Below are 18,350 nucleotides of genomic sequence, written 5' to 3'. Positions count from 1 at the left end.
AAAAACCTGTATACTCCTTTTTTGAAGAACCCCGTGCTGTAGGCCTTCGGGAAAACCTCGGCAGGGAGCTCATTCCACAGCCGGTGCGTCCGCGGGAAGTTCCTCTTAAACCACACAGTACGTAATCATTTAGCTTCTAGTGTGTGAGGCTGAGGATGAACACCCTGCCGACGGCGAGCGGTGCGGTGATAGAAATCGGCCGTTGGCATCATGTCAAGGAGTTTGGGATCGTCGACGACTCGTACAGCGCGCCTTTGGACTGAGTAGAAGGGTCCAAGCTGGAATGCAGTTGCTCCTGGGGCACAGCAATACTCCATATGGGGTCTGTCTTGCGCTTTATATAAATAGCAGCAGTCTTTGTCCCGGAGTAATATATCACCTTGCTTGTGACTTGCAATGGTATTTAATAATTCCATTATACAACAAGGATACGGCCCAGGCATAAGGGTGTATGCGATTGTATTTTTCACGATTGCCGAATTTTGTGAGTGAAGGTCATATCGGTCCGGAAATACCGCTGGCAACATTCATTAAACAGTTTAGCCGTGTGAGGCAAGAAGTTTTTGGAGAAACGCACAGTCAACGCGTAGATAGTGTAGAAGTCTTGAAGTTCGGAGAGCCCTTTCAATCAGTGGCTGGAATGTTGTCACTCCTTCGATATAGCATTGCGATACAGCACAACTCATGCTAGCTCTATAAAACCCGGTGGACTTGATGTTTCAGGAATTACTGAAATCGACACAACAGAATACATGATTTTATATTAGCTATTAGATAACAATCGTTAAAAACTAGGAATGAAGTGTAATCTTGATCAAAAATATTATTTAGGTCAATGTGGAGTAGACCGTCTATCAGATAAGAAAGACCATATCGTTGCTTCTAACTCTTGTATGGTCTAGTACACTTGCTCGACTTACAGAAGTCCGGTAGACCAGAAGGAGCAAATCTTTTTGACTGTGTCTGAGCAAAATTCGTATACAAATACGAGAGTTCTTGCCTTGATGATAGTCTTCTCAACCAAAAATGTTATATGTCTTGTGTATCTTATTTGCCAGACGCAATATTAATTTTTGACCTATCTTGATTTTGAGAAGGATTTTATAATAAATGGAATTCCGAAAATAATGTCTGTAACTCCTGATGAATACCCATGTCAATGAATAGGCTAAATGTTATTAGATTGGTGAGTTAAATATTAAATATGACATGTAGAAATTTTTAGTTATTTTGAGGTAAAAAATTAACACTTACAGTAGCTTCCTGATTGCACAGCATTTTTGAATCTATATGCTCCGAAAGCTAACGCCAATGTTGCTCCAATCCCTGCTAAAGAATATCCAAGAATAGCCAAGATATTATTAGAGTCAGACGAATTCTCCGTAGCTGCCGTTAATATACGAGCATCAGTATTATTACTTAATGCATTTATTATTGTAGAATTCGCATTAATATCTTTCAATACATCATAATGCTCAATCGACGTTTCATTGTCAAACATATTATCTCCTTTTGATGAATTATGATTATCTTTCAATTCATTATTAAGCTCTGTGGTAGTTATACTAGTTGTAGTTGTAAACAAATTAACCTTTGCCGAATTGGCAACATCATGGTTCAATATGTCATCAACTGATGTGGTAGATTCCGCTGTGAACCCTGCTCCTGACGAAATCGCAATATCATTTTTCGATATGCTTTCAACTGCTGTGGAAGATTCGGTATCCACATCAACTTTTGTTGAATTTACAAGACCATTTCTCAATAGACCATCAGGATCCGTGATAGTTTCATTTGTAAATATATAAACTTCTGATGAACTTCCATGTGCAGCTGTTGTTTTATCATAGAATTCTGTTGTAGTTTCATTTGTCAGTAAAAACGACTCTGTCGTACTTTCATTATGCTCTTTTGAAATCATTATTTCTTTACTAAATATATCCACTTCTTCGCACTCTAGGTAATAAGTCTCTCTACTAATTTCTTTTGATTCATCAAAGCAACTAGTTTCCGTATCACATTCGATATAAAATGTGTTATTTAAATTAAGTGGTTCATCAAAATCAACAGCGCAGCCGTCATGGAGAGAAGTTGCTAGAGATTTATTGTTAATTGTGTACCTGAAATAAAATTTAAATGGTATAAGCGATACTAACATATTACTAAGCCTAAGTACATACGCCAATTTTTGGGATTTATTTGACCCTAAAGGCTCTATTGTAAGAGTATGACCTTCATATTAATTTATCAAAATTTTAATTATCAATTTTGTGTGTGCTGCATTTGATAACTTTCAATGATATTATGTTTCTAAATAAGAAAGACGTCAACATTCGTTAGCAACTCGGCGTTAAAGACAGTTCCATTACAAAACGTCTCGACATCTGAAACATCTTTAATTCATTGTTTTAGCGAACGGTAAACAGAGCACAATACAGGCTATTGTCGAACCTTTGCAAGTCTGATTTGACATTTTGATAATCAAGTAACTGAGTAGCTAATGATGCCGCAGAGCTACCACGAAAATTGAAATTAGGAAGTAAGCCAAGGAAAGAATAAACGGTAAATATAAATAAATATTATAGGGACATTCTTACACAAATTGACTAAGTCCCACGCTAAGCTCAAGACGGCTTGCGTTTTGGGTACTCAGACAACGATATATATAATATACAAATACTTAAATACATAGAAAACATTCATGACGCAGGAACAAATATCTGTGCTCATCACTCATCACATAAATAAATGCCCTTACCGGGATTCGAACCCAGGACCATCGCCCATTAGGGTTCGGTCGTCAAATGAATACAAATCCTCTTTTTTGAGGAAGAAAGAAAAATAAATTTTGATTTTTCGGGATGCTATCCCCCGAAGTAGTTGCCACGGACCTCGAAGATAAAAAAATCATTTAGTCGGCTCTCAATTCGTATTAAAAGCACAACAAAAACGAAATACAAACAAATAAAAATAAACATAAGTAATTTACAGTTATAACCCTGTTAGCACAACTGAATAGGGCCCTTTTTTTATAATTGTTATAAATAAATAAATAAATAAATAAATATTATAGTACATTATTACACAAATTGACTAAGTCCCACAGTAAGCTCAATAAGGCTTGTGTTGTTCAATAAGCTCAATAAGGTAAAAAAAAAAAAAAAAAAAAAAAAATAGAAAACACCCATGACTCAGGAACAAATATCCATGCTCATCACATGAATAAATGCCCTTATCAGGATTTGAACCTGGGACCATCGACTTCGTAGGCAGGGTCACTACCCACTAGGCCAAACTGGTCGTCAAAATCGTTATAAATCGTGTTATTCACGACCACGCCTGCCTTGACTCTTATTGTAATGTTATTAAAGGTTAGATTTGACAAATCTGCGCGTCATCGTGGGTGACACGAACTAAATGAAACTTACATCGTTAATGATGTCATATTGTTGTAACCGCAGTACGTTTCTTCCACAAATAGTTGGGGCTCCATACAATCTCCGTCAATATCAGAACATCCTTTAAGGGGAATCTGTGGGAAACCCTTGAGTAAATAATAAATAAATATTGGACATTCCTACACAAATTGACTAAGCCTTAAGCCTTGTTCGGACTAGGCTAGTATTTTAGTCTAGTGGCGAGTAATTTAGTAGCTAAACTATTCGCTACTGCCTAAAAATCGTTCGCATTACAGTCGAGTAAAGCTCACAAGTCAGTGGTACTCTGTACTCTACATTTTCACGTCAACTAATGAACTCGACTAAATCGACAGGTTCGGACTTGTTTAGCCGGCGGCCGAGTGAGCACGGACGCGTGGTGGGGGGTGCTACTCGCTACTAAACTACTAAAAAAAATAGAATAAAATGGATTGACTCGACTAAATTACTTACTAATCCACTCGACTAATTTTTTGGTGTTCAGACACGTTTAGCTACTAAATTACTCGCCACTAGACTAAAATACTAGCCTAGTCCGAACAAGGCTTTACAGTAAGCTCTAGCAGGCTTGTAAATATAGATACTTAGTAGCGATTTCATTGAATGCGGGCTGTACACACTCGTCCCGACACCCCGAGATAGGCCGAGAACGAGTGTGTACATGTCACATGTTTCCTTCTGGTCTCACTCTTCCTCGTCTCTCGTCTTCGAGTGTATACAGCCGGCAGAACAGTTATGCATTTTTGCTGTAGTTACTTGTATTCATTTAAATAAATTAATACAATTTGAAAATGTTTAGGTTCATAATTTATACCGGGTGTTTTTTTTGAATTCCGTTAACTTCGGGGTATGGGTAAGTACGTTAAGGGAAACTAATCGATATAGTTAATTTTCAAAAAACAAATAAATAAAATGTAGTTAAATGTGGCATACAATGGCAATGTATATCATATATTTTTTTTAGATTTTTCATTCTGTTATTTTAGAAGTTACGGGGGGGGGGGGGGACACACATTTTACCACTTTGGAAGTGTCTCTTGCGCAAACTATTCAGTTTAGAAAAAAATGATATTAGAAACCTCAATATCATTTTTAAAGACCTATCCATAGATACCCCACACGTATGGGTTTGATGAAAAAAGATTTTTAGTGTTTCAGTTCTAAGTATGGGGAACCCCCAAATTTTTTTTTATTTTTTTGTAAAAATTCTAATGCGGTTCATAGAATACATCTACTTACCAAGTTTGAACAGTATAGCTCTTATAGTTTCGGAAAAAAGTGGCGGTGACATAATCGGACAGACAGACGGACATGATGAATCTATAAGGGTTCCGTTTTTTGCCATTTGGCTACGGAACCCTAAAAAAACACATGTATTTTACTTTCCTCGTATTCGAAATGAAAAGTAGAGTGTTTAACGTGGGCAGGCAATGAAAGGCATTATTACCTTTTTCGGGAGTGCCTTTCATCCCTTGGATTTTTTTTTAATGTGAACTAGTTCTGATGGTAACTAGGTAAGATTATTAAAATACTTACCATTGAAATTGCAAGACAGTAACACACAATCCTTTTCATATTCATAGACTAGAACGACACGTCCACTTTAAAGGAATATTTATAACAAAATAGTTCAATATAATGCATATTAATTACTCATCGTGTTGAGTTTTCATGTGGTTTTCATTTAATGCTATATTTTACCTCAAACGTCAATCCCATGTGTCGACTGTATTATCTCCAGGTAAAGTCAGCCAGAGCAATAGGGTAGTTTCCAATTTTTTGAAACGCTCGTATTACGTTCTATATTAACTAAAAGTTGCCCTAAAATTCAACTTTTATACCAAAAACGGCTTTAAATATGTTAAATTAACAATATATATTTTGACTTATGCTTTCGCGCCCAAAACGCTGTTTGAAAATTGTGTGACGTCACATTTTACGGTTTGGCACATAACTACATACGCACGTAGAAGATACGAATTGTCAACTGACATTTGTCGTTTGTTGTTTATCGCCTAACTGTCAACAGTGTCAATCCGAGAGTTGTGGCGTCATCAGAATCTTCAATGACGTTTCGAGTTTGGTCTCGTGACGTGTGCCAAAAGGTATTTTAAATTCAATATTTACAAAAATATGGTCATTACAGGTCCCCTAAAAGTAGTTTAACATGTTCTTATAATCCAAAAAAAATTATTGGGATACAATTCTGCCCTAAAATTTGTAGATGGAAACAACCCTATTGCAACTAAGGAGGTTCACCTAGCTTCAACTCACGTACGTAATAAGACTAGATGGTTAAACAGAGATGATTGTGACCATTAATATAGGTATTCTACAACAGTATTAATGTACGGAATGAGAAAAATACGGGACGCGATACGAATACGGTGACAGTCCCGTATATACAGGACGTGTGGTAACCCTAACTATACCTAAGGTAAATGTAACTACTCTAAAGGGGCTCCTTGTCGACCGCCATCTTGGGGACTTCGGCTCGTGATTAATTTCTTGTTTTTAAAGCTGGAAGAGATCCCTTTTAGGGATAAGTTCGCGTTTGTACATACAATTTGTTTGTTTGTTTAGTTTTGTCTTTTGTGTGTTAACGTTAACCTGTTTATGTGCAATAAAGTGACATACATACATACATAAAGCTTATTATGCAGTTAACTAATGTGGAAGTGTGCAGATAATTAATCTTGATACGAGTTTAACCACTTTTGGGTCACTTTCGCGTTTACATACTTGTTAGAACGTGACAGGCATGGTGACAAATGATAAAGAGTCGACCATCTTAGCCCTACTGGTCGCAATTTTCAACCGATCCTCGTGAAATTTTGGGAGCAGGTTCATTAGTTAGATATAAATTTTCTGTCTTTTCGTTTTTCTAAAATGTTAATAATTGCGGAAGGGTCTGTGGCACTTGCTATAATAATCTATGCTAATATGCTGTGATAATGTATCAAGGAAGTAAGTATTTTTTTTTTTTTTTTAAGTTTATGAATCATATCGCGAGGTCTACAGCTCACAGAGCTACTAGTGCTAATTTAGGCGATTTACGAGTTGCGAGGTTAAATATTACTTACAGGATAAATTAAATATTACTCATTAGACATGAGTTAATTGTTCAAATATGTTTCACTTAATATGGTTCCCAGGTCCATTAATTAGTTTAGCTGCGCAGTAATTCATTAAAAATCATTAGTTTTATTTAAAACTAATGTAAATAAACCCCTAGATAATCATTAGGTACTTAATTAATCACAAAAATCCTAAGGCAGCCTTTTTATGTATTTCCCAGTTATTAACGATGTTATAAAGCTGAAATAAAAATTACTTAAACTAGCTCAAACTAAGCAACTTTCTACAAAAATAAAAATCGACTAAAAACATGTCGGGCCATGCTCAGATTGAAATTTTGTATTAAGTTTTTGTTTTGCGATTTACATATATTTTCAAAAGGTAGCCCCCTCTACCTTACACATAATATGTTTATTCTTTCGGTGAGATTATTTCTGAATTCACTTATAAAAAATGCGGAGACTATTATTCGTTTTGAAAGACCTATCCAACGATACCACACACCTTTAGGTCAAAGCGAAAAAAAAAAAAACATATATGCAAGGTAACCTAAATTTTTTTTGTAGTTTTAATTTACCGTTCTTTTGCCATGCATAATTTATATATCCATGCCAAATTGCAGCTTTCTAGCACAAACAATCACGGAGTAAAGCCGCGGACAGACTTACAGACAAGGCGAAACTATATGGGTTCCTAGTTGATTATGGAACCCTAAAAACACCACGCAACATATTATATGTACATATAAGAACGTTGCTGTGAACAAAATATCAGGCGCTCAACACATCTAACCAACTGCATAATAACACATTAAGTTTAACATAACAATAATACCAAATATGGAAACTGTAGATAAAATACGACACTAACAAAGGGCCGGCCAACTGACATAAACCAAGTCAGTAAAAGTTACTACTACAATCAAAAATAGCCCTTAAAGCTTTGGAATAAAGTTATTGACAAGCGCAATAAGATTGATGGCCATATGTAGAAATACTTATCATAACTGTGGTTATATTAAGTTAGCAATGATATCATAATGAAGATAAATGAGCTTTTATCGTTTCTGTTTCATTCAGTAATTTATAAGCTTAGTAAGGTAGAAGTACTAGTGCTCGACGCTGCACTAGTACTCGACATGGGCACTTTATGTCAAAGTGACAAGGATTAAGTTCGAATACAGAAAAATCTTCGTTGTTCAAATTTAACCTATATTTCCATGAAATAAAGTGCCCATGTCGGTGACTAGTGCAGCGTCGAGCACTAGTGCTTCTACCTTATGTGTGCACGATGTTTGCTTTGAGTGAAATTTGGTATTCTTATGATGTTTCCCGCCAATCTCTAGGATGGTACGGCTATACATACAACTCCATCCTTGACTCCAGGGGCTCATTTCTCGAACGGTATGAGTCTAATATTATTGGTGTTGCTATGGTAACTCATACGATTTGACAGGGCCCTATTTCTCGAATGATATTAGACTTTTAAGAGAGGTGTGGGTATTGTCAATGTCATCTCGCCTTGTGTGGTAGGGCACAGCCAGCGGATGTCATTTCAGATCTAGAGCAGAGCCCAACTGGGGAAGTACCTCCACCTTACAGAAAACCGCAGCCAAATAACACTATAGACCCTACTCATAGTGTTGTGTTCCTGCCGGTGAGTAAGGTTATCAGAGCTCAACGAGGGTGCGGAGTGTTAGGGTCGGCAACGCGCTTGTGACTCCTCTGGAGTTGCAGGCGTACATAGGCTAGGAAGACTGCTTACCATCAGGCAGGCCGTATGGGGGGCGTCCATTAATCGCGTCATACGTTTTTGGCTTGTTTTAGACCCCCCCCCTCCCCCATGGTGATCTTTGGTGATATTTTCAGGACCCCCCCCCCCCCCCATCCAATATGACGTGTATTTTTTTCGATAACTAAAGAACAGTTTTCTAACAAATGAACCTAAGTACACGTGAAGGATTATTATTGACTATAATACAGTATAGCACAGATGAAAAAAAAAATACACGTGATACGTGTCCATACCCCCCCGTCCCCTGTGGTGATCATTGGTGATTTTTTGCTGACCCCCTCCCCCCCCCTATACAATATGACGCGATTAATGGACACCCCCATGCTTGTTTGCCTCCAACGTAGTATACAAAAAAATATAGAAAATCCATAGCTATTAGCTAAGTTGCTCATATGTTTATTTTAAGACTGTTTGTTTCTCAATAAAAAAAAAAAAAAAAAAAAAAATGTAATGTAACCGTGTACTTATCGTAAACTCGTTCAACATTGCCACGCTTGAATCTCCCAAACAGTTTTCCATATCCAATCTTAAATCTAATCACTACGGGAGCAAGGCAGAACAAATTTTCACAGAAAATAAATTCAAAAGTAGGTACCAGAAAAAACACGGCCGAAAACACTTTGCCTTAAAATTACAGTAAATTCCTAATCTGTAGAAACAAATATGGAGGTAATAACTTATATATATTTTGTGCATAATTAAATTGTGGTAATTACAATTTATTGACATTAATAACTGAAAATAACACGAAAGCTCAATTGTACAAAACCCATCCTAATTACACACATAAAACAAATCACGCGCACTCAAATAGCTCATTTAAGATTTTAAGCCAATACGAACAGGAACTATAATCGCGTGCTCGACATACTAATGAGGCCTACTTGTGCATTTAAATATCATTAAGAGATAGTGGACACACCATTTCGAATCAGTCGTGACAACCAGAGGGTGTCAATCGGGCATTTCATTTAAAGTTTTCACATTTCGAACGTTATAATTCGAAATTGAAACGTGTCAGTGATAAATTTCGAACGTTAGAGTTCGGATAGGATTCGAAATTTAAATGCGTTCGAAATAGTGAGGTGTTCCAAAATGAAGTTATGGTGTGTGTTTTGTTTATTTTTGGTTGGCTTGGAAGTTGGACTAGTGGACGGTTTAAAAGCTTCGCAGAAGGGTGTTTGTGTGTCGAAGCATACGTGAGTATTGGCCAATTTACTATGTATATATATCAATGAAGCTCAAAGCCATAAACTTTTAAGAAAACGAAAGTAGCAAGCTCAAATATTTTTTGCGCTTTCAATGAATTTGAATAAAAGTAACAATAACTGATAATGAAGAGGGGATTCATCATAATATTTAGTGACAAGTTTAGTCATAATTAATGCAATATTTTTTATATATACTCTGTATGTTTTAACGTAGAGTAGACCGAGGTGAATCGGATCACAGGGCGAAGCGATACGAATAAAATATTTCTTACGACTGACATCGCAGGCTAAGAGACGTACGGTGAAATTTTTGTTTGTTCATATCAAAGCAATACTTCATATATCAATGGATTTTTCGTCATGATCCAATTCGCCCTGTGTCGTGATTCGCCTCCGTCTACCCTAAGTTTGACAGGTTTGGATAGCTATTTACTACGTAATAATATGGAAAAATATAGTAAACTACTTTTATTCGTAGTTGGTACAATCAATTTAAGGTTCAAGCTAATTTGGTTGCCAATAGTAACAGTATGAAAAGTCCAATGTAAACTAAACCCTGAATGGCTCAAAGTCCGTGACCTTTCATCATCAGAATTACCTATCTCCTAAGATGATTTCCGATAACTTTCCTAGGGTTTTAATTCATTGAACGTCAACTGCATATAAATAAATATGTCTTAAAGGCGTCGTTGTTTACATACCGCCGCCCGCTGTATCTGTCAATTTTCTTGATACTATGGGTGACGGAGCGAACGTCATAATCGCAACAGTAATGCGGCGGTGAACGTCACTAATTTTATCAAGATAATTCACAGATACAGCAGCGGCAACAACGACGTCGCAACAGTAATGCAAATTGACATCTGAACGTCACCTTAATACTTATGCCATGAGGTGGTCGTCACGTGTGACGTTGTGAGGATATGCACGTAGATGTAAAAAAACATAAGTTACTCAAACTCTCGCGTTGAGGGTTCCGTAGGTCATATTTTGCCAAATTAGTAGAGAAAGATGGCTCAACGAGGAGGGGGCGGGTTTAGGATCGGCAACGCGCATGTAACTCCTCTGGAGTTGCAGGCGTACATAGGCTACGGAGACTGATTACCATCAGGCGGGCCGTATGCTTGTTTGCCACCGACGTAGTATAAAAAAAAAGAGCAGGATTCAAACTTTAAAAACTTGATCTTAATTAGATTTTGTTGCGGTAGTGTAAAGTGCGATTCGTGTCAAATACAAGAACAGGTCAAGAACAGATTTTAAAGCATTAATTATGCACCGTAAAACGCAACTTTCTCAACGAATTTGTAAACTGTTGCGTGTTGGGTAAGGTATGCCCGGGTAAGACCGAACTATTTTTCGGCGAGTTGGAAGGGCGTCACAAAAAAATAATTAGGTACTTATTTTTTACTAGCTTTTATCTCCGAATGTTTAATGCAAATTATAAAGAAGAAAACAAATTGTTGTCATTATTTCACTTAACTAATTTACTAAAATGAACTACATTTTTTTCAAGGCACCAAACCGAAAAACATTCTTGGGCTAATTCGAACTCCAAAGCAAGGAGAATAAGTTGTAAGTACGTTGAAAAAATCCGATCTTTTCCGTAAAATTTCAAATTATTCACACTTGTTTTAAACGTTCGTAACACACGACTGACATGACTGAGCGGTTACTACAATATGGCAAGAGGGGCGGAAATAATTAGCGTAACACACCGTTTTGCTAGTGATGTAAAATAACTGCTGTATTGGTAGCAATTGCGATCATACGATCTTATCCTCCATCCGATCTTATCCAGGTATACCTTATCTACTATTTTTTATTACGTATGTTGTCACCGGGCAACAACCTTACTAATAATTAAAACAGTGGTACTTAGAGCTTTAAAACTCTCGTAAGACCCAAGCATATTAAAATAAGTTCAAAACTTAATTTTACTGATTATCATTTTCGATTCGTATTAAGCAATTTCAAAGGGGCTTACTGAGTACCAGTTCGCCGGACGATATCGGCCTGTCAGTTATTCGCAAAAGCTGACAATCGCGAATAACTGACAGGCCGATATCGTCTAGTTAACTGGTAATCAGTAAGCCCCTTAATTAATAGATATGATAGGCTATTAGTAAAGGTGCTACCCTTTTGGATGCGGAAGTTACGGAACCTTAAAATTTACTCATTAAACATGCATTAGCCTTACAATGGTGATTCCTCGATATGCATATATGATAATAAGTATGTATATGTAAATGCGTACGCGCAGCTTGTCCGACGACCCGCGACGGAAGTCCACGGATTTAGCACATCCTGTGATACAGGAGAATATAAAGTCCTTAATTGTGTTAAAAATATCAAATGTTATTTTAAGACAAACGTTTATAATCGATGAAATATTATTTGCACCGATGATTGTTTTCGGCTTTCGCCAATGGCTCTTTTACAATAGGTAGGGTAATACTAATAAAACATTTAGTACCCGGTTTTGCTGAAAATATACTTGTAAATTGTAATGTAATTAAAATATGAAATGAAATATTTAATCATTAATGAAATATCATTATAGTAAAATATATCATCAATCAAATCATAGTAAAATATATGTAAACATAAAAGTAATTAAAAATGAAACTTAAAATGTATCAGAACTTAAATATGAATATGAATAAAATAGGCCACCAGGAGGCCTATTTTATTCATATCAATCCATATTTATCCGGCTTAGGCCTCCTCCTCCAGGAGGAGGAGGAGGCCTATGCCGACTGGCAAGCGGGCACCCAATACATTTAACAAAACATCAGTGAAGAAACAAATAAACAGCATTTGGGTGTCATGACAAAAAGGCTATAATAAATAAATAAAATGAAAATGAATAAAATAACTATCTACAAACTGACTACCGGGAACCACCCAATTATAGGCAAACACAACTTGCTTACTACGCGCTAACATTTTGTATATGGAAGGTAGACGTAAGGAATACAATCTCCATAAGCAGAACTGTTGCAAAAGTGTCCAGCTATCAGCTATAAATAATAGTTCCAAATCTCTCCAGAGTAGAGCGCTAGAGTAGCTAAGAACCTAGGCGTTATTGACGGAGACAAGTGTGCTGTCTGTGATTTGTTTTTTTTTTTCAAGTATTCTAGATATTGTAGCGTCACCTATTTAAGGTTTTTTGACGGACACTTTTTGGTATATGGAGATTTTATTAATTACCTCTACCTTCCATAATTTTGTACTTATGTTGAAATTCTTAACCTTAGCCAAAACGAAACAGAAAAAAACTACAAGCATTAAGATACAAGAAAGCAAAATAAAAAATAAAACAGATGTAACTATTCTAGAACTAACCTCTAATGACCAATAAAGTCCGATAAAGTCATTAATGATCGATAAAGTCATTAATGACCGCTAAAGTTTTATGACCAATCGGTGCCAATTATATTTCGTTAACCATGAATTAACTTTCGTTAACCATAAGTTAACGGCGCTTACGGCATTTTGGTCGCTCGGTACAGATTCTCTATAGTAATAATAAATAAATGTCCGTTAAATTCAAATTTTAAAACACGTTTCATGTTATCTTTCGAGTTTAACTACGTTTTGCTATATTCATCTTGATGCTTATTCTGTTTTTCTAAAAATAAATAGGTTAACACGGAAAAATGACACATAAATGCGATTTTTGTGATAAGTCAATTGAAGGTACCTCTATGTTCACTTTTAGTTATATTTTATTTTATTTCTTTATCAAAGCGTTACAGTGCTACATGAAATGCTTGGCAATGCTTATATTAAAATAATAATAATAATAATAAATTATAGGACATTATTACACACATTGACTAAGTCCCACAGTAAGCTCAATAAGGCTTGTGTTGAGGGTACTTAGACAACGATATATATATAATATATAAATATTTATAAATACTTAAATACATAGTAATCACCCATGACTCAGGAACAAATATCCATGCTCATCACAAGAATAAATGCCCTTACCAGGATTTGAACCCGGGACAATCAGCTTCATAGGCAGGGTCACTACCCACTAGGCCAAACCGGTCGTCTCTTTTTGTATAAACAAAAAGAGATACAGAGTATCAGTCGCTTAAAAACTTTTAATTAGTAATTTATTCATTATCATCCTACACGTTATATTGTTCTGTACCATGTATAATGTAATTGTATTATTTAAATGTCTTTTAATTTCAGTGTGACAAAGACAAGACCAAAGACAATACTTGTGCCGACGGGGAAGTGGTGTGGCGCTAAAAGATGCACCGTCAAACAGACGCGCAAGCAGGTACAAACACAAATTGCTCAACGCAAATGACAGTGCGTCAAACTTACGGCCTGATTCGAAGAATGATTGAGACACGTTTAAGATTTTGGAAAAATCTTTAAAAGATCGATAACTAAACGACATGTAAAAATGGACGTTTATTTCGATTCCGCTGTGATCCCAATAAGATCTATCTACGATATTTCTAACGTCAAAGTGATATTATTTGCTCGAATCGAGCTGCTTCTGTCAATTATACGACAAAAAAATGATATCTAAATTAGAACTTATCGTTATCGTATTTCATTCTTCGAATCGAGTCGTTAGGCTCTCAGCACACGATGTTGCAACGTAAGAGACGCGCAAGCGTATCATAATACGCGCGTAGAAAGAGAGCGCTACGAGCACGAACAAGTTCAAACAAGTCCGCAGACGAAGCGTCGTCGTAGCGTAGCGTATGAGATTTATGTCGTCATTACGACAGTCGTAGCGTAATACTGGCGTTTAACAAAGCGTAAACTAATGAGATTTAACTTATAAAACGATTACGCTTACGTGGCGCTTCGTGCTCGTAGTAATGGTCTTCTTTAAATCGGCATTTATATCAACATATCTATCCCAATATGACAATTTAAACATTTATATAAAATTTCGAATTTTGGAGCACATTGCATCACCAATAGGGTGTTTTTAATTTTGCTAGGTGATAGGTTGCCGTGCTGATCAACTTTTACTATGGAATCGATCCCATGGTAAATTTTGCTCTGCTTTTATACATTGTGGTTGATCAGGGGGCCTAGCTAAGATGACAATCTTCCATATTATTTATCTGTCAATCATCCACATTAGTGCGATAGAAACAGATTTCTCTGCGAAAGATTGTCAACATGACAGATTAATAAAAACGATTATTAGCTAATCGAGGCTTGCAGCGCGTCTATGATTAATAAAAACGAAAAATTATTATTTTTAGGCAACTATGGGCCCATAGATAAATACCTTAAAACTAGCATACATATTACTCATACTCATACTCTTTTATTGGTAAAATATACAATTTTACATGTCAGCAATAAAATACTCAGTTGAAATTAAATTAAATTAAAAATTATTTACTTGATCTACATTCGATTAAAATAAAAGGATACAAATACAAATAAATAAAAATGACAAGTTAAAATTATTAAGTTATTCGGATAAATTAAAATCATATCAATATTATTTAAGCTACATTATCTATAGTTGTTACATTTAAAATTAAGAAATTCATTAATGTCATAAAAAGCTTGGGCAGTTAACCATATTTTTAATTTATTGTAAAAGGTTGAGTCACACTTAATCTGCCTTAAGTCATTGGGTAGTTTATTGTAGACTTCTGGTCCTCTAACAGATATTATTTTAGACGATTTAGCTAGTCGGCAACATGTTGTAGATAACGTGTTTTTGTTCTTACTCGCAATCCTTGTACTTTTGAAAACCTTACTTGGGTATAATTGAAAATTACTTCTGACAGTATATCTTAATGCCATTACGAAGAGCAATTTCGATTTCCACGTTCTCACACCATCTACCACTTTCAGAAATACACCGTAGTAACCAACCAGCTAATGTGCTGTAAAGGCTACGTCTACACCAGCAGCACCGACTCCTGCGCACCCGTCTGCAGCACGGGCTGCGTCAACGGCACCTGCGTAGATCCCGACGTATGCCAGTGCGCCGCGCCTCGCTACCTCGACCCTAATACTAGAAACAAATGCCTCACACCTACATGCGATCATGTCTGTGTAAATGGCTTTTGCTCTGTGAATAACACTTGTGTGTGTAATGAAAACTATACTTCTTACAACGCAACGCATTGCGCGGTAAACTGCGCAGAAGGGTTTGAAATTGATGCTTCTTTAAATTGTGTTCTCAAGTGCGAAGCGCCTTTATACCGCCTTAAAGACAAATGCCTAACGCCTGCATGCGATCATCCATGTGTGAATGGCTTTTGCTCAGTGAATAACACTTGTGTGTGTAAAGATGGTTATACAGCCTTCAACGCAACACATTGTGCGGTTAACTGTACAGATCAGTTGGACTATTTAAGTTGTGCTTCTAAATCTACACTTTATAGTGTGTGTGATCATGGATATAGACTTAATAAAGGTAAATGTGTACCAGTGTGTGAACCTCCTTGTGTCAATGGAATATGTGTAGCACCGAACGTGTGTGAGTGTGATAAAACACTTGTAAAGAAGAATGGGAGAGTGTGTCAAGAAAAACAACATGGTTGCGGAGAGTGCAGAGCTGATGGGACTTGCTTGATGACGACCAAGTAAGTGCTTATTTATACATACTTTTCTTTAAAATGGATCTAGCGAATTTAGCTCTACTAGGGTGCACTTTTCATATTTTTGTATGTTTCATTTCATGCTTGTTTTCAATTATTAAATTATCCTTGTAGTTGTAGAGGATCTCCAAGACTTGAATTCCTATATAAATGATTAAAAGACAAGAAATTAAATCAGACAAGAACAGAATGAAGTGTCTCACGTTAATGCCACTCAAAAGTAAAGTTACAAACTTATAACATAACATGTAGCCCGTGTTAGCTTAAACAGACCGGTCTCCACAAACAGCACCCCTTCACGAGTATCGGCCCGATTCGAAGAATGAAATACGATAACGATAAGTTCTGGTTTAGATTAGTTCTCATTTAGATATCGTTTGTATGTCGTATAATTGACAGAAACAGCTCGATTTCGGCAACCCATGTCACTTTGACGTTAGAAATATCGTAGATAGATCTTATTGGGATCACAGCGGAATCGAAATAAAAGTTAATTTTGACATGTCGTTTAGTTATCGATATTTTAAAGATCTTTCCAAGATCTAAAACGTGTCTTAATCATTCTTCGAATCGACCCGTATGACGCGTATCTCAGCCATCTCAGCATGCGCGCTAGCGATTTCCGTACGCCGAATAAGCGAAGCGGTATATTTGCGGCATTTTTTTAATACTACGTCGGTGGCTAACAAACATACGGATCGGATGGTAAGCAGTCTCCGTAGCATATGTACTCCTGCAACTCCAGAGGAGTTCACCGCGTTGCCGACCCTAACACTCCGTACCCTCGTTGAACTCTGGCAACCTTACTCACCGGCAGACAAAACATCATGCGTCTATACGCAAATTTATTATTGTATATAATGACGACCGGTCTGGCCTCGTGGGTAGTGAGGTAGTGACCCTGCCTATGAAGCCGATGGTCCCGGGTTCAAATCCTGGTAAGGGCATTTATTCGTGTGATGATCATGGATATTTGTTCCTGAGTCATGGGTGTTTTCTATGTATTTAAGTATTTATAAATATTTATATATTATATATATCGTTGTCTAAGTACCCTCAACACAAGCCTTATTGAGCTTACTGTGGGACTTAGTCAATTTGTGTTATAATGTCCTATAATATTTATTTATTTATATACTGAAATCAACAGGGAAGCAATCTCAAGCTGCGAACATCCCGAGCAAAGGTTATCGCTGTTATCAATGCGGCAGGACGTAACTATAGCTATTGCAAAAAGGGCTTTATACTTAGATAACCATTAGTGAACTTTATCTCATTGTTATTAGGCTTAGAATTGCTTAACAAAGGGTCAGGAAGCTCAAAGACGTATTCTGGTTGCGAGATAAAGCTTATTGACAATGGAATTTTTTCGTATAATTTTGTACATATTTCGTTTCGTAAGATTAAAATGGGCATTATGATATGATATTAAAAATAAACCGGTCAAGAGCATGTCGGGCCATGCTCAGTGTAGGGTTCCGTAGTTACTCTTCCGTCACAATAAGCTAAACTGGAGCTTAAATTATAGTAGATTGTTATCTTATCTTATCTTCTAATTACCGGGGGCCCTTGCGGATACACTTCGACCCATAGGGATCTTTTGTGTAGTTGCCCCCTAAGGAAAGACAAAAGTAGATTGTTAACTAAGGGATGAACTGTGGATGTACGTCTTTTTACTATGAAGGGTAAACTTTTTTGATAACTGAAAAACAGATAACTGATCATGTCCGCTATAGTTTTCATTTAATGTCTTTCTTAAGCTCTACTTCCACGATTTTATTCATATTTATTGGATTCAAAAGTTAGAGGGGGGAGAGACATATTTTTTTATTTCGGAGCGATTATCTCCTAATATATTCACTTTATCAAAAAATGTTTGTTGAAGACCCCTATTAGTTTTGAAAGACCTTTTCAACGATATCCCACACTGTAGGGTTGAAGCAAAAAAAAAGTCACCCCCATTTTACGTGTAGGGGAGGTACACTAAAAACATTTTTTTTAGATTTTATTGTACGACTTTGTCGGCCTTATTGATTTATATATCCATGCCAAATGTCAGCTTTCTAGCACTAACGACCACTTAGCAAAGCCTCAGACTGACAGACGGACATGGCGAAACTATAAGGGTTCCTAGTTGACTACGGAACCCCAAAGGATGGTTACATACTTATATAAACTGCCACAACATGCCTAGCTGAGCAACACTATGCAACAGTAAG

The 18,350-nt window shown here is 36.5% G+C and overlaps 2 protein-coding genes across 2 annotated transcripts in view; one reads left to right on the top strand and one right to left on the bottom strand.

Annotated features, from left to right (window-relative positions):
- Positions 1-156: 156 nt before the first annotated feature.
- On the bottom strand, positions 157-3,594 carry LOC133520851 (uncharacterized). The gene is made up of 3 exons (XM_061855536.1): positions 3,429-3,594; positions 1,255-2,120; positions 157-729 (listed from the first exon to the last, which is right to left on the bottom strand). Exons 1-3 carry the CDS (start codon positions 3,491-3,493, stop codon positions 683-685), a joined length of 978 nt encoding a protein of 325 aa, XP_061711520.1. The 5' UTR covers positions 3,494-3,594; the 3' UTR covers positions 157-682.
- A 5,665-nt stretch (positions 3,595-9,259) lies between these two features.
- The window catches only part of LOC133520842 (multiple epidermal growth factor-like domains protein 10), a 55,072-nt gene continuing 45,981 nt past the window's right edge, over positions 9,260-18,350 (top strand). Inside the window, exons 1-3 of the mRNA XM_061855526.1 lie at positions 9,260-9,508; positions 13,730-13,820; positions 15,380-16,116. Of these exons, the coding sequence (XP_061711510.1) occupies positions 9,405-9,508; positions 13,730-13,820; positions 15,380-16,116 (932 nt within the window). The 5' untranslated portion in view covers positions 9,260-9,404. The remainder of the gene's footprint in view (positions 9,509-13,729; positions 13,821-15,379; positions 16,117-18,350) is intronic.

The sequence above is a fragment of the Cydia pomonella genome, chromosome 8 (genome assembly GCF_033807575.1).
Source record: "Cydia pomonella isolate Wapato2018A chromosome 8, ilCydPomo1, whole genome shotgun sequence".
NCBI classification, from domain to species: domain Eukaryota; kingdom Metazoa; phylum Arthropoda; class Insecta; order Lepidoptera; family Tortricidae; genus Cydia; species Cydia pomonella.
The sequence above is the reverse complement of the archived record's forward strand: the minus strand, read 5'-3'. Positions and strand labels throughout refer to the sequence as shown.

Bases quoted from the DNA above. Each gene is read 5' to 3' on its own strand.
- LOC133520851 (XM_061855536.1), bottom strand. From the start codon at position 3,493: ATGGAGCCCCAACTATTTGTGGAAGAAACGTACTGCGGTTACAACAAT. The intron at 2,121-3,428 runs GTAAGTTTCATT...ATTTTATTTCAG, and splicing joins AATATGACATCATTAACGAT to GTACACAATTAACAATAAAT. The intron at 730-1,254 runs GTAAGTGTTAAT...TGTCGATTTCAG, and splicing joins TGTGCAATCAGGAAGCTACT to TAATTCCTGAAACATCAAGT.